Below are 17,178 nucleotides of genomic sequence, written 5' to 3' on the forward strand. Positions count from 1 at the left end.
TACCCAAACTGATTCTACATCTAGATCTTTTGAGCCAATATCATTTCACGCTACTACACTGATCTCATCCTTTATTAACAGAGCTACCCCACCTCCTTTTCCTTTCTGCCTATCCTTACGGAACGGCAAATATCCTTGAATATCTAGTTCCCATCCTTGGTCACCTTGCAACCATGTCTCTGTAATGGCAATAAGATCATACTCATTTAATTCTATTTGTGCCACCAACTCATCTATCTTGTTACCAATGCTTCGTGCGTTCAGATATAGAGCTGTTAATTTTGTCTTATGTGTATACACTCTGTCCTTACTTGTCCCACTCTGGTTGTCATTACCCCTATTGCTACCCTGCACTTTTGCCTTCTCCTTTTTCTTTGACTTTTTAAATTTCCACTCACCAGATCCCTCCCCCCACTATTTAGTTTAAAGCCCTATCTACAGACCTAATTATTCGATTCGCCAGGTCACTGGCCCCAGCCTGGTTCAAGTGAAGTCTGTCCCATGGAACAGCGCCCTCCTATCCCAGTACTGGTTGGAGCTCTTGCGATCCGTGGGCCTTTACGCAGGTGTACGCCTGCAGGCCCAGGACCAGAACAGTCTGTAGCTCCAGAGACACCAGGTAAGTTTGTAGATTTTTTTCGGTTCCGAGGCATACGTGGGTGCAATTTCCAGGCAATAACCTCCCGCTGATTACCACCAACCATCTTCCCTCAGCCGGTGACTCCGTATTCATCCATGTATTCTGGGTAAGGGGCTTCAAATATCCATCACCAAGAATGGCACAGTAGCACCACTACTGACTGAGCTGACAGAGTCCTGAAAGATATAGCTACCAGACTGGGCTTGTGGCATGTGGTGAGAAAACCAACACACTCTAACATTACCATCTAGCCGGGAGACCTACCCTGGTTCAATGAGGAGTGCAGAAGAGCATGTCAGGAACAGCACCAGATGTTCTGGAAAATGAGGTTCCAATCTGGTGAAGCTACAACACATGACCCACTTGCATGCTAAACAGCGGAAGCAGTATGCTATAGGCAGGGTCAAGTGATTCCACAACCAACAGATCAGATCAAAGTTCTGCAGTCCTGCCACATCCAGTCGTGAATGATGGTGGATAACTAAACAATTAACGGGAGGAGGAGGCTCTATGAACATCCCCAACCTCAATGATGGCAGAGCCCAGCATGTGAGTGCAAAAAACAAGGCTAAAGCGTTAACAACCATCTTGAGCCAAAAGTGCGAAGTGGATGATCCATCTCGACCTCCTCTTGAGATGTCAGTCTAGAGCCAATTCAACACACTCCACATGCTATCAAGAAATGGCTGAGCACACTGAATACAGCAAAGGTTATGGGACCTGACAACATCCCGGCTGCAGTGCTGAAGACTTCCAAATCTAGTCAAGTCCCTTGCAAAGCTGTTCCAGTACAATGGCATCTACCCAACAATGTGGAAAACTGACCAGGTATGTCCTGTTCACAAAAAGCAGGACAAATCTAATCCAGCCAATTATCTCCCCATCAGCCTATACTCATTCATCAACAAAGTGGTGGAAGATGTTGTTGACAGTGCTATCAAGCAGCACAACTCATCAATAACCTGCTCACCGATGCTCAGTTTGAGTTCCTCCAGGACCACTCGGCTCCAGAGTTCATTGCAGCCTTGGTCCAAACATGGACAAAAGAGCTGAATTCTAGAGATAAGGTGAGAGTGACTGCCCTTGACATCAACGCAGCATTTGATCAAGTGTGACATCAAGGAGCCCTAGTAAAATTGAAGTGGGAAAACTCTCCACTAGTTGGAGACATACCTAGCACAAAGGTTGTGCATATTGGAGACTAAATCATCTCAGCCCCAGGACATCGCTGCAGAAGTTCCTCAGTGCAGTGTCCTAGGCCCATCCATCTTCAGCTGCTTCATCAATGACCTTCCCTCCATCATAAGGTCAGAAGTGGGGGTGTTCAGTTCCATTTGCAATTCCTCAGATAATGAAGCAGTCTGTGCCTGCATGCAGCAAGCCCCAGACAACATCCAGGCTTGGGCTAATAAGCAGCAAGTAACATTCACACCACATTTCAACAGCACCGCCCAAAACCGCGAAGGACACGTCAGCAGGTGCATAGGAACACCATCACCTCCAAGTTCCCCTCCAAGTCACACATCATCCTGGCTTGGAAATATATCGCCATTCCTTCATAGTCCCAGGAATGAATAAAAAACAACACAAGTGCCAGACAATGACAATCTCCAACAAGAGATAGTCTAATCCACTCCCTTGACATTCAATGGTACTACCCTCGTTGAATACCCCACCATCAACATCCTGGGGGTTACCACGGTCTAGAAATTTAACTGGGGCAGCCACATAAGACAACAAGAAGGCAGAGTGTCTATTGAGGAGATCTTCGAAGTGCTCCTTCCAGCGGGCCCTGACTGCCTCGGTGTCCTTAATGAGTGCTTCTCCATTCTTGGCCAGCAGTGGGGTGTAGCCTTGGGTGTTTGGCCCATAAGTGGCCTTGATTGCGATGAAGAATCCTCGCACATCATGGCTGTCAGCCAACTGCTGTATCTCCTGTGCTTTCTCCATCCACCACCTGTTCAACCTGCGCCGTCTCTGGGCCAGGCCCAAGACAACCCCAACCTCTGTCATCGAGCTACAGTATGTGGATGATGACTGCGTCTGCGCACATACAGAGGCTGAACTCCAGGATATAGTCGACGTATTTACTGAGGCGTACGAAAGCATGGGCCTTACGCTAAACATCCGTAAGACAAAGGTCCTTCACCAGCCTGTCCTCACCGCACAGCACTGCCCCCCAGTCATCAAGATCCACAGCGCGGCCCTGGACACCATGGACCACTTCCTATATCTCGGGAGCCTCCTATAAACAAGAGCAGGCATCGACGATGAGATCCAACACCGCCTCCAGTGCGCCAGTGTAGCCTTCGGCCACCTGAGGAAAAGTGTGTTTGAAGACCAGGCCCTCAAAACTACCACCAAGCTCATGGTCTACAGGGCTGCAGTAATACCTGCTCTCCTGTATGGCTCAGAGACATGGACCATGTACAGTAGACACCTCAAGTCGCTGGAAAAATACCATCAACGATGCCTCCGCAAGATCCTACAAATCCCCTGGGAGGACAGATGCACCAACATCAGCATCTTCGTCCAGGCTAACATCCCCAGCATTGAAGCACTGACCACACTCGATGAGCTCCGCTGGGCAGGCCACATAGTTCGCATGCCAAACACGAGACTCCCAAAGCAAGTGCTCTACTCGGAACTCCTTCATGGCAAATGAGCCAAAGGTGGGTAGAGGAAACGTTACAAGGACACCCTCAAAGCCTCCCTGATAAAGTGCGACATCCCCACTGACACCTGGGAGTCCCTGGCCAAAGACCGCCCTAAGTGGAGGAAGTGCATCCGGGAGGGCGCTGAGCACCTCGAGTCTCATGCAGAAATCAAGGCAGGCAGTGGAAAGAGCATGCGGCAAACCAGTCCCACCCACCCCTTCCCTCAACGACTACCTGTCCCACCTGACAAAGTCTGTGGCTCTCGTATTGGACTGTTCAGCCACCAAAGAACTCACTTCAGGAGTGGAAGCAAGTCTTCCTCAATTCCGAGAGACTGCCTATGATGATGATGATGATGATGACAACAAAAGCAGGTCGGAGGCTGGTTATTCTGCGGTGAGTGACTCAACTCCTGACTCACCAACGTCTTTTCACCACCTACGAGGCACAAGTCAGAAGTGTGATGGAATACTGTCCACTTGCCTGGATGGGTGCACCTGCAACGACACTCAACACACTCGACACTATCCAGGATAAAGCAGTCCACTTGATCAGCACCCCATCCACCACCTTAGACATTCATTCCCTGCACTATTGGTACAACGTGGCTGCAGTGTGCACCATCTACAAGATGCACTGCAGCAATAGCACCTCCCAAACCTGCAATTTCTACCACCAAGAAGGACAAGGGTGGCAGGCGCATGGGAATTCCACCACCTCCAAGTCACACACCATCCTGACTTGGAAATATAACACTGTTCCTTCACTGTTGCTGGGTTGAAATCCTGGAACACCCTACTACCTTCACCACACAGACTGCAGCAGTTGAAGGCGGCGGCTCACCACCACCTTCTCAAGGGCAATTAGAGATGGGCCATAAATGCTGACCTTGCCAACAATGCCCACATCCTGCGTATGAATACATTTTTTTTTTAAAACACCAGAAATCTGGTGCAAGTAATTCTGAAAATCTTTGTGAAAATATTTAGCTCTTTAATAGGTAGGTGTTCATAGATTCAGAAAATCTCTGCTATGCAATCACATTAATTTTAACAAATGAGACTGAGATGAATTTCAGTTATGCAACCTCATATGATTAAGAGTGAATGGGATACAAACACTATTTATTTTTTAAGCAGTGTAGGAACACTACTGCCATCCATATCTGCACTGCATGCAAGATTACACTGTGGGTCAAGTATCGGTTTCTAAATTCATGGCAGACACTTTGTAATGCATCTTCTAAATAATTTTCAAAGATTAAACTGTAACTCACATGAAATGTGTCTATCCTATCATTACATTAAACATATGGTAATCCTTACTGAACTTTTTCTTCATGTAAAATTAAGTCAAAACTTTAGTGAACATTATTGCTTAAGTTTGTATGTTTTGTTCTGTACTCTAATAACATTGACTTGGCACATTCTGTCCTAGGATTCCTCTAGACTAAACAATATCATGGGCCAAATTTGTTAAAATCCATGGCAACAACAAAAAGAGGCCACTGCACTAATATCAATATGTTGATTCAGAAAAAACTGTTACAGCATCTCCTCAAATTAATAAAGTTTACTCTTACAGATTAATTGATTATTGGTAAACTGTTTTTTTTTCATATTTTGCTTCAATAAATCATTATAGAGAAAACACAGATATAATGAACATTTCACAGTTCCTTTGGGTTCAAAAATCAGTATGAAGAGGTTAATTATTGATGTACAGTAATTGAGTGGCTCAGAATGTTTTTAATGAACTACTCCGATATTCTTTTACCATCACCCTTCTAAAATGGTGGATATTAAAATATAGATAATGATGTTCTAATGAATGTGAAATATTCATGACAAACAGTGAGTTGGTTTCTTGTGTATTTCTTCAACAGACATGAAGTAACCCCATAATCCTTTTCTTTACTGTATAAAGCCACTAAAAGAGCTTAAGAATTCAGAAGGCTATTGCCGAAGATAACTTTGGTGTATTAACATTAAAGAACAGAAAGGTTTTATTCTAAGCTCTGTAGTATTTCTAAGAAAGTAGAGATATTTTATTTAAGTTTTTGGAGGAAGATAAAACTAACAATAAATGTCCAATTGACAAGTCTAGATACTCCTGTGTACCTTGCAAGAATAAAACCAAGCAAAGGTATCCTAGTATTTATGTGTAATTATGAGTTAGATACAGAATTATTTACGCTATTAGTTGCTAGGAAAGTTCTTTAAGTAAAAATATGATAGAAAATATTGAAAAATATTGATAGTAGTCAACAAAATCCACAAGCTTTTTTTAATTTGAACTACTCAGGTTACATTTAAATGACTTAAAAATAACATTTTAAAATGTTTATATTCAATCGTAATCTTAATAAATAGCAAATGTTACTCATATATGAAGAAAATTGCAGCTAATAATTTCTAAATTTCAGCACTATTATCAACTGGATATCCCCTTATATAAGAAAATACTTTGCTGAGGAAAACATTCAGTTAAATTTGATTTGACTGTTTTCAATTTAGCTTGAATATTATTGAAATTCTGAGGAATTTATGCTTTTCAAATGTAAGCACATTTTTTGTCTTATTGTTGGATTTCCGCATGTACAATTAAGGAACTGTGAATAAATAACAATCAACATTTAATAGCCTTATAATGAATAGCAATCTTTGGCCAGGGACTCCCAGGTGTCAGTAGGAATGTTGCACTTTTTCAGGGAGGCTTTGAGGGTGTCCATGTAACGTTTCCTCTGCCCACTTTTGGCTCGTTTGCTGTAGAGGATGTGCATCTGGGAGGGCGCTGAGCACCTCGAGTCTCATCGCCTAGAGCATGCAGAAATCAAGCGCAGGCAGTGGAATGAGCGTGTGGCAAACCTGGCCCACACATCCGTTCCCTCAATGACTATCTGTCCCACCTGTGACAGGGACTGTGGTTCTCATATTGGACTATTCAGTGACCTAAGGACTCATTTATGAGTGGAAGCAAGTCTTCCTCGATTCCGAGGGACTGCCTATGATGAAGAATGAATAGCTTATAACTTGTTTATTTGGATGTAAAACTGCTACCACACTGTCCTCCAGGTACGATCATGTTCAAAAGCACTATTAAACTGCCGGTACAACAGCTCTTTAACAAAAACTTTTACTCCAGCTACCAGCCTCAGACGAGATTCTTAGGCAGAGCCATGCTTGCGTTGCTTGGCTCCTGCATGGCTGGAAGTTTAACTGTCCTGTTCAGGAGAGAGCTCTACACATTCCTGGATACATGCATGGTCATGGCTGTTTCCTAAAAGTTAGAAATTTAAATTGTCTGAGAGTAGGAAGGCGGAATTTCTGCTCTCTAAACATTTAAACTAAGGTCAGCTAATTTTACAAATTGTCCAACTGATCCCCTGAGCACTTTGCATTGCACTGGACTTCTAGTGGTGTGAGATTACCTCCTCAAAGGAGTTATACATCACTTTGCTCCAATCAGATTGGACCGTGACTCTGGACTAACACTGCCAGTTTAACGTCAATGCAATGGTGAAATCATGTCACACTGACACTAAACTTGCAGGGTAAGGGATTGGGGACATGCTATTGGAAACAAATTAGAAAGATACCTGAAACTCCCAAGGGATTATATCTGACCCACACCTACAATGAATGATTTAACTCTTTCCACCAGTCACTCCAATTGATCAGACCAGCAACCATCTGTAGTATATATCGGCCTTTAACCTTTTGCATTCACTGGCCTCATTGCTGCTACATACTGCAATGACTTAAGGAAAAAGTAGGGTGAGACAATGGGATAATAGACATTTTACTACTGAAAGGCAGGTAGTCAAGAAACCTTTCCAACTGCATATCAACCTTTATCCTAGTAAATCTACTTTAGAAATACAAGTCAACAAACAAAATTCAAAAACTTACCTGCTAGTTCATGTTCACAAATTTGTAAGAGTTTGGAAAAAGGGAATGGCAAACACACAATGCAGTATTGGCTAGCCAGTTGAAAGTGGTTTCAGAGGACAATGGTAAGAAGAGTTAAATAAATAAAAACTTGCATTCACATAGAGCTTTATCACATTAAAATATCTCAGTGTTTCGCACAATGAATTGCTTTTTATTTTTCTGGAGTGCAGTGACTGTTGTCATGTAGGCAAACACAACACCCATTCTGCCGCTGCAAAATCCTGCAAACAGCAATGAGGTAAATGACTGGTTAATCTGTTTGTTTCTTTTGATATTGGGTGTTGGCCAAGATACTAGGAGAACTCTTTTCTGAATAATGCTGTTCTCTGAACAATGCCATGGCACCTTTAACATCCTCCTAAACAGGCAGATGGGACCTTGGTTTAAACACTGATAAAAAGGACCGCAGCTTCAATAATGCAGCACTCCTTCAGTAGTAAACAGGAGCGTCAGCCTAGTTAATGCATTCAAGTCTTGGTGCAGGGCTTAATCTTCTATTCCAGAGGTGAGCAAATTAAACTAATGCTGCTTTTATATTGGTGTTAGTGTGGTGCCTGTGCCACCAACTCCTGAAGCAGTGGTCCTATGCAACTGGTGGCAACTCCAATGTAAACCTGCTGATTCACTGGGATTTTTATCCTTGGACTTTAGCTTTTGTGAATATGGTACCTACACTTTAGGCTTGCCACTGGCAATGCGAGACCTGCATTTTAGGAACTGGTGGTGCAAGTACTCCACCCACACCAATATAAAAGCTATTTAAGCATAATTGATATATTAGTTAAGATAATTTAAACAGTTTCTTCTAACAAGTTTGTTAATATCTAGTCTTACATGGCTACAGCTACTAATTCACAAAGTTCACCAATATTTCAATTTAAATCTTACTGAACCATCCATATAAACAAGATTTTATCATTTTAATATTCACATGACTGCTGTTTCATGCAATATCCTTTCAGAATTTACGTACTTAAATTATAGAAACATTATGGGGTAGATTTTGATCTGGGCCTATTTTCATGCTCAGACTCAGTGCTGTCAAACCAAGAGGCCTAAAAAATCGATGGAAATTAATCCTCAGGTCTCATAACATACTCGGTAAGAACTGCTGGTGATAGTCACGCTTTCACAGGCCCCATGATCAAAGCATGAATAGATTGGGCACAGGCCACCTCACTGCTAAATTGGTATACTTTGCGCATTTTTACACCCGAAAAATGTGTGCCATGCATATCAATTCCTATCCTACGTCATCCTTTGAGTACATCCTACACAGTATATGTGCTGCATTTGAAGTGCTTGAAGTTTTACTTTATTTAAATATTGAAATTTCTTTTGGCTTAATGATTTTGTAAACTAAATTGTACTGTGGAAATGGTAGCAAACTGTTTTGTACATAAATAAAAAGCTAAGTTACAACAAAAATGTGCTAAACTCTTCTTTCGGTGGCAGATGTTTTTCCAGCATAATGACGAGTCTGGTAAGGATTCTAAGCTTTATATAATCATCATGGGTGTGAATCCAGAACTATTCAAATCTTTTGAAATCATTTAATTTGCTTGAAAACCTTGACTTTATCTGTCACTCCTTGGAAACAGAAGCACACCACAGTAAAGAATGTTGCTACTGTAACATCAAATGACATCTTTCAGCAGAACATATCATTCCATTGCAATGAAAAACAGTGTATCCAGTATTAACCCTTTGAGCAATGAAAGACTTCTACAATTACCAGTCAGTTTTGAATACATTTAAATTAATGAATAACTAAGAATGAGTTACACGATAACTTAATTGAAGTGTTCAGCAGTCATCAAATCAAAACTTTAGACTTATGGATGGATATAAGTTGAACCCCCAAGATTACACGATAGTGTTTAACTCGCTTCCTAGTACCCAGTATTTGATACAAAATGTACATTGTATTGAATTTTTCAAATAAGATAGAACATTTCTAGGTTTCGAGTTACTTTCTGAAGTTAATCCAGTTCCAAATGACACTTGTAATAGATGTTACTCTAATTTGGGACATCATTATTGCTGGTTTACCAGGAATGAGTCTGCAGATGATAAGGAAATTCCTTACAATGTACAATAAGTTTCCAATCATGAATATTACAGATGATCTTCTACAAACTTGCGCTGGTGACTGTTATAAATGAGAATTAGAGAAATGCAAAACCTCAGACCACTTGTAAGATTTTGGGGAAAAAAAATTGATTAAAAAAGTATAATCATATATTTTTGATTTCGGTGCAAAAGTGGTGCTGTAGTCCTGAAAAGATTTAAATAAGTTTTCTGCAGTCCAGGTTTTATTCATTATTACTCTTTCTAAACTACTTTAGTAAAGCCCTATAAATACCTGGGAGAGAGGGCATTCTTTTGCCAGTGTACTCTGGTTCATTTCTTTCAGTAGTTCCTTTAGAGCATTTCTGACCGTTGTATGTGTCCACTGTTCAGGTGGCAAGTCTTCCAGTTTTGGGCAACTGCATGATAGAATACATCATATAAAGGGGAAAAAAAGGACATTTCAGGACTGGTTCCTGGTGCAACATTCCTTCAAGATAGACAGATTTCATTTGGCACATCAAGCAGATGCATCTAGAGATTGCTCTCAGTCTCCTGATTGTTCTGATTAGTTAATTACTTTATACAACACATCTGCTGTATTGATGCATGAATTATACATCAGCTGCATGTGGCGACTATTATTTCTTGTTACTTCTACCTTCTTGCTCCAATGCGTTTGGTAAAATAATTCAGGCATTTAGAGATGTGGAAGTTAAAGACAGAGATGAAATAATAATGATGCCATGCATTCGTCAAGGCCCAGGGACTTGCATGTTGTGACTAACCTGTGTAACTGAATTTTCAGTGTGACCACATGATACACATCCTGCAGCATGTCTGCTACTGTGGCATCCGGTGCATCTGTCACATATGAGAGAGGGACTGGATTCCACTTTCCAACCTGGATCAGGCCTGTGACAGGCAGCATTAGGTAGAGTGAGAAACCTCAGCTATTAATTCATCTATAAGATGCTAATACTTTTAAACAGGCAATAAATTACATTTCTTATATTATTTTGCTCCGATTTAAAATCATTTGAGATTTCCTCCATCATTTTTGTGTGTAGAAAAATATCAAAAAAGCCCAAATTTACCATAATCAACTGATATAAATGAGCTATTACTCTCCCTATCCCCTCTCATTAACTGGCTCAAACATACTTAACAACTGTCATTACTAGAAGCTTAACCTCTTTTGGTGTACTAGAATTAAATCGATACAAGATTCAGAGGAAGCCTAAATTAGAAAAAAAAGACTAATGCAAAAGTATTTAAAATATTTTATTATATATTTCAATATGATAATTTCCTCTGTTAGAACCACAAATTGCTAATATTAAACACTGATTATTGAGAAAATGTTTGAAATCATTATTTTGTTTGCTGTTTGAAAGATAACTGAAATACAAAATGTTTTTTCTCCCAGAAAAAAAGATACATTTTTTAAATATACAACCTACAACTCAAAATTCAACATTTTGCCTATAGAATTTTTAATAATATTTTGTGTGGACAAAATGCTTTCATTAATGTGCAGTACAATAAGACTTATACAAACAAAATAAACACTCTTGTTATACCAACACTTTCATGTCAAAATCAAAAAGGGCATTTATCTCTACATAAAATGAATCCTTTAAATTCTGGAATTCTGTCTCGCAAATTCCATTTGTTTTCTACTGCAGTATGAACTTGTTAAAGAAACAATATTCTCTAATTTGATTGTCAAACTGATTTGGAGATATGTATGGCACATAGGAAATGTTGTAGTTTTCACTATTTTCTTGCTTAAAATTGCTATTACTATGCTCAGAACCCTCATTACAATCACAGGTAGCTACAGGGCTTTCTTGAATTTTTGGCACAGATTTCTACATTTTTGTATTTTTCCTCTGTTGAGTTATGAAACAGTTTTTTTGTCATTGCACCTGTTAATGATATTACCTGAAAACACTTTTAATATTATTTTTGAAAACAGTGTTATTGGACAAAATCTTCATATTTGGGCAAAAATGAAATACAGTTCTATTCTAGATCAGGATATAAATATGAAATGATGTACCTTTAGCCTGAGCAGCAGAACTATGGGAATATCCAAGAGAAAGCAGTGCCATCTCCACTAGTTGGTTAAACAGCATGTCCTTCCGTACCAGAACAAACTCTGCGTGTTCTTCTTTACTTTCATATTCAATGGGACTTTCAAAATGTTCCACCACACAGAAAACAGGGAGCATATTTCCTACAAACAATAAGAAATAGCTTACATATTTTAATACTGTATTTTACATAGGAGGTGCAACTGTCATTCTAACAAGATTTATTAATACTTAATTGCATATTATAAATCAATACAAATTTGACTATTTAAAAAAAAACACAATAAAAATGTATATTGACCCAAACATATATATGGATCACATGTTTGAGCATCGAAGGGGACTGGGTTTCCTAAACACCAAAAAGTTACATTTTATGAAGTAAAATTTAAAAGTCCCTTTAATTCACTCATGGGTTCAGTCATCTGTTTAACTTTATAGAATTGTTAGTAACTACAATTTTTAATAGGGAAGTAATTCAAAATCATGCATTACACAAAATTATGTTCTGTCTTTACAGTGTAATATTATTATTCATCATTGCATTAGAGAAAGATATACAAGATAGCCCCACTTTTCTCTCCCAATGTTATATGTCTGGTCGTTCTATAAACTGTAGATCACTTTGGATACTGACTAAATAGGACGTCATTAATTCGCTATCATCTTTTTTTCCAAACTGTCATCAGCTTCCTTCTTTTAAAGTGGTTGATCTTTTACTTCACTAGCTGCTCCCTATTACTAATACTAGGCTAAATTTCCAGGGCCAGCAACGTTATAACCTTCTAGTATTAAAGCAGTAAGTGATGGTTACCGATCAGTTCTAAAAATACTCAATGATGTATATGTGAAAGACAGCATGAAGCTTTCGCATTAGGTTTATGAGTCTATGTAAACAACACATCTGCTGTAAGAAGTAATCAAGTGTATAGAATCCTTGTCTAAAACTGTACTGGCATCACAGTCTGCAAATATCACATAATGCCAGAGACAGCTGAAATCTTCTATTCAGGAATTTATGGCACTTATAACTTTGCAGGGATCATAAGACTGTTTGATTCTGCTCCAGTTCTTGATGGTAAATTTTAATACACTCTGTTTGAAAACTCTAATAAATTATAATTTTGATGCTTTTAACCTGGCTTCCTTTATACGTATATGCACTTGGCTAACAATCAATAAATAGGGTAATCTTAAGCAGAGGCCAAGGAATTTGCTGAAGTGCCTTTTTCCAGTTCTAATAGATAAAGATCTAACAATACAGACTGCTGTGTCCATTCATTTCATAAATAATACATTCCTTGTTGTCTGCAAATAGAGGAAAAATAAATGATTGTACGATAAATGTTATGGCAGCTTGAACAATAAATTCTGCTGCCTTCAAACTATTTTATTTTCATAAATATCCTGGCTTGTGAAAGGACTGCATACATTAAAACTGCGCTCTGAAGGAAATTTGCTTTGCAGTTAACTTTGCATTACCATGGGACTCTTTAACCACCTATATTTCTATTTTTATTTCTATACTAGTGAAAGCAGGTTGCACACACTGGTACCTTTTTTATTACCGATTTTCACCAGCTGGCCCGTGTGTTTGAGTAAGCCTCCAGTCACTTTGGCACCCATGCTACCCAGTCTGCTGCAGGTGGAGAGACTCCCATTCTGCTCCAAGCGGGGGATCTTAGCCGGGGGACCTTTAGGATCAATGAGATTGTTGTTTTTTTCTGAATTCTCCTTCACTTGCACTGTTTCACTGGGTTTGTCCATGCTCACCACCAACTCTCAGAGATCACCTACCAAGTTTAAAGAAAACCACTTCAAGATATTACTGAGGTCAAACTCAACAACAAATATAGAGGGTTAGTGTGGAATGTCCAGATTTTCTATCACCAGCCTTTTTTTATTTAGGAATTAAGGTCTTTAAACCTTTATAGCACAATTTATCCATGTAGCTTTTCAGAAAGACTCAAAATGCAAATCCTTCAGAACTGACTCCATAGATGTCAAAATGCAAGGACAACTTCATTATCTGGAATTAAGACTACTCTAGCAAGAATTTTGTCATCTTCAAATGACAGAACATACATCCTCAAATGACAGAATATTCTGTAAAACCAGAATTCACTTCCCAAATTTTAGGTTCAGAGTTCAGACTTCAGGCCAGTGTACATCACAAAATGAATGGTCACATCTCGAAGTGTTCCAATTTTGACTTGGTACAAGATGATTATAATTATAAACAGATGATAAAATACCCATTGCAACACAACGCAATATTAGGATTTCTATTTCTGTACGTTTTTTTCATGAACTACAGCAATTTTTCATTGACTACTGTGACACAAGATCAGTTCTAAAGGAGGCATTATCATCCCAGCATCGCATTGCTAACCTGCAGCCCAGCATTTTTCAAGCAAATAACGCCGGTCTCATCCTCAGCTTACTTTACAACTTTTTCTGTGCTACCAGTTCCGTGCATTTTAGAAATTCCACTCCAGGATTTCACGTTTACATTTATTTAGAAAAAAAAGACAAAGAAACAAACTAACCAAAGCTGTATGTGTACACAAAAAAAAAACGCTGGCGTTATCGTGTGGCATCTTTTTTTGAAAACACTGCAAGAAATACAATTCCGATCGCAACCAACTCACCCACTTCTCCGCGCGGAGCTAAAAGCCAAACTTCCAAGGCATAAGAAAAATAGCAACTCTTCACCGGACTCTTCGCGAAAACTAACAGTCGGACCGGTTGGTTTCTGGACAGTTATTGCTCCGAGATGTTATTTTTTTTCCTCTCTTTCAATTAAAAAAAAATCTTCTTTCTGACTTAGGGGATGGAGAAGGGGGGGGGGGGGGAGATAGCTAATATTAAGAATTTTTAAAGGAGGAACTTGGGACACAGACGTGATAATATATTGTTTCCAACCCCAAAAAGTCATTGACTTTTTGTTGTTGTTTGAAAGTCTGGTGAAAGCTGAGGTGTTTGGTGGCGGTGGCGGCTGTCTCTGGGTGTCTCTCTCCCTCAGGCAGGACGGAACCGAGCGCCTTCACATTCAATTATTAGTTGCTTTGAGACTCATCACTCCTCTCCTCTTCCCTTTCTCCTCTCAGTGCTGAGAAAATAACCCTTCCAAAACATCTCGCTTTCAGGCACCGGCAGTCCAGCCGGGCTCTGCCTGTTTTGGGCTGCCTTTCGATTGCATCACTCCTTGTAACTGTCAGAGCAATTTGTTCAAGAAAATAATGTTTAAAAAGAGAGCGAGAGAGAGAGAGGAGGGAGGACAATTTCCGGCTGGCGCGCAAGAATTTTTAATCAGCTTGATTACTGTAAGACGGCTCTGCATTTATTACAGATAATAATACCACATGATCAAATAATTATAGCACTGGCTCAGCCTCAGGGCTGGAAAGGAAGAGAGGGAGGGGGGTGGGGAGCGAGTCAACAACAAACAGGAGGAGCTTTTTAACTCGTCACTGCATGCCACCGGCACTGTCAGTCAGTGAGAGTGTTTGTAAGTAAAAAGCAGTGGTGTGTGTGTGCTGGGGGGACAGACAGACACGAGGAGACTGTCTTGACCGGAGCAGAAACAACATATAGCAGCTAGTCAAGAGCCAACAGAACTGGAAATTATTTCATGCATAAGAGATGATAGCGTTTGTTCTGTGGGAGACGGCCAGATGGATGGTTTACACACACACTTGCACCTGCACACGGACATAGACCTAAACATACGCATAATGAATGCTAATATGCATGAAGATGCAAGATACGCATACATAAAAAGGTATACTTGTGTTTATATTTGCGTACATTTAGGATATGTGTATGTGCAGGTGCGCGCGTTTAAAATGCATTTTTTTTAAAGTCACATTTGCAACATTTTTGTCGGGCTTTTTAACTCTTTACCTGTACTCTGCTACTATCCTCTTGCTACCATGCTTCTTCTTTAAGTGGGTAAGAAATTATGGTTGGGATCGTGTACTTCTTTCCATTACTGTTATCAATAATCTGTGACAAATGTTGATTTTTTTTTCTGTGAGCCAACCTGCGCATGCCCCTCCCATCCTAACACTTTGCCACCATACATTAATACATCTAGTTAAAACTGGCAACATTCATCCAGCGAGGGCTCATATGTTTCAGTTGAAGCTGGTATTCAAACTTACAACTATTTAACTTGTACTCTGTAATTACATTTTAAGCTCATTTCGTATTACATTTATTTACCCATGTTAAATGTGAAATAGGAGTAAAAAATCCTCAAATTAGATCCATGAAAAACCAACATTTGACTGTCAGCATCAGGCAAATGTGTTAATTTTGCAAATTGAGTTATGGGGCATAATTTTTCCAAGTTCTTTTGACCATCACAACATGCATGCAGCAAACCTGCAATTCCTTGGACTCACACTGGTAGACAGATGAATGAACCAGAGAGAGACCATATGGTACAAAGTGATCCTGAATGCCTCTTTTACTTATATGTATAATATATGATGTTCTGTAATGCTGGAGGAGACAAAGTGTTGTGAAGCATGAATCTCCTCCAATATGCTCCAATACGTTGTGAGTTTCTGAAAAGTTATGTACAAATAAGTTAATTTAAAGGATAATTAGATAGCATAAAATTAGTAGCATTCCCAAAATAGAAAATGCTGGAAATATTCAGCAGGTCAGTCAGCATCTGCGGTGAGAACTGATGAGTTAACATTTCAGGTTGTAGACTCTTCATCTAATTCATGCTGACCAGCCTGTTGAGCAATTTCTGTATTTATTTGAGGTTTCCAGCATCTGCAGAATTTTCAAGTTACCTTATTCAAAACGTTGTTTTATTGTTTTGAATAAATAACAAAATGAATTGTAATGACTTGGAGGCTAATTTCATTCATATACCGGAACCTCGTTGAAACAAATCCACTACAAACTTTTTCCATAGTCCTTGAAGCAGCGTTATTATAGTCAACATAACAGCTCAAACCTTAGCAAGAAAAATCACTGATAAAAACTTTTCATTTATTGGATCCCAAAGAGTGCTGTAACAAGGTTGATTACTATATATATAAAACAATGACATGTGGATGGTTGTTGTCTGTTCCATAACAGATGGATAGTAACATCCATCAAGTGCAACTTTCCATCCCTACCTCGCACCTGTCAAAAGGAGATTTTTTTGGAAGTTGCTTCTTTTTTTTATGTCTATCTGTAGATTTGGATAACTGACTGTCACCATAGGAACTGCACTGGAATCCAGAATCACACATGTGGTATAAATGAAAAGATATTCCAAAAGTGCCCAGACCTTATAATCCATGATCAATGAAGTCATGAGTAAGTTATGTAGGCTAGGTCACACATGGAATAAGGTTGGATATATGTTCAGTATTCTATTTATGACATATTAATAACAATATTCAGAACTATTCACTGACGTTTTTAGAAACCTCGACAATGATTTATTTCTGCTTTAAAATAAGATCTTTGCACATCCATTTATTTAAACAGAGGTAGAATAAAACAATGCCAAGGAATATACTCAGTAGCCATGGGATTTCATAAAATGCAAGTAACCCTTGTGTTAATGCAATTGATGATCTTCAATCCCTTAGGGGGCTATTTTCAGGACATAAATTAGGATATGTTTAATTGCAGAAAAAAAAGTAAAACATGTGGGGAAAATTGGCACTCTTTGACCACTTTAACCTATGTAGGCAAGACATAGGGAGGGAGTCATTACACCTGACAGACAGAAAACTAGGTAT

At 39.3% G+C, this 17,178-nt stretch overlaps 1 protein-coding gene across 5 annotated transcripts in view; it reads right to left on the minus strand.

Annotated features, from left to right (window-relative positions):
* Positions 1–14,809, minus strand: part of LOC139264575 (DNA-binding protein SATB1-like) — a 160,941-nt gene extending 146,132 nt beyond the window's left edge. For 3 of the 5 annotated variants that reach the window (XR_011593374.1, XM_070881271.1, XM_070881269.1), the window contains exons 1-5: positions 14,071–14,809; positions 12,976–13,212; positions 11,386–11,562; positions 10,109–10,235; positions 9,616–9,739 (exon numbers count right to left, since the gene is read on the minus strand). Coding sequence is in view for 4 of the 5 variants with exons in the window: in XM_070881271.1 (XP_070737372.1) it covers positions 9,616–9,739; positions 10,109–10,235; positions 11,386–11,562; positions 12,976–13,186 (639 nt within the window). In the remaining variant the exon portion in view is untranslated. The remainder of the gene's footprint in view (positions 1–9,615; positions 9,740–10,108; positions 10,236–11,385; positions 11,563–12,975; positions 13,213–14,070) is intronic. The other 2 variants (XM_070881270.1, XM_070881272.1) reach the window with 2 other exon arrangements.
* Positions 14,810–17,178: the final 2,369 nt, after the last annotated feature.

The sequence above is a fragment of the Pristiophorus japonicus genome, chromosome 5, assembly GCF_044704955.1.
Source record: "Pristiophorus japonicus isolate sPriJap1 chromosome 5, sPriJap1.hap1, whole genome shotgun sequence".
NCBI classification, from domain to species: Eukaryota; Metazoa; Chordata; class Chondrichthyes; family Pristiophoridae; genus Pristiophorus; species Pristiophorus japonicus.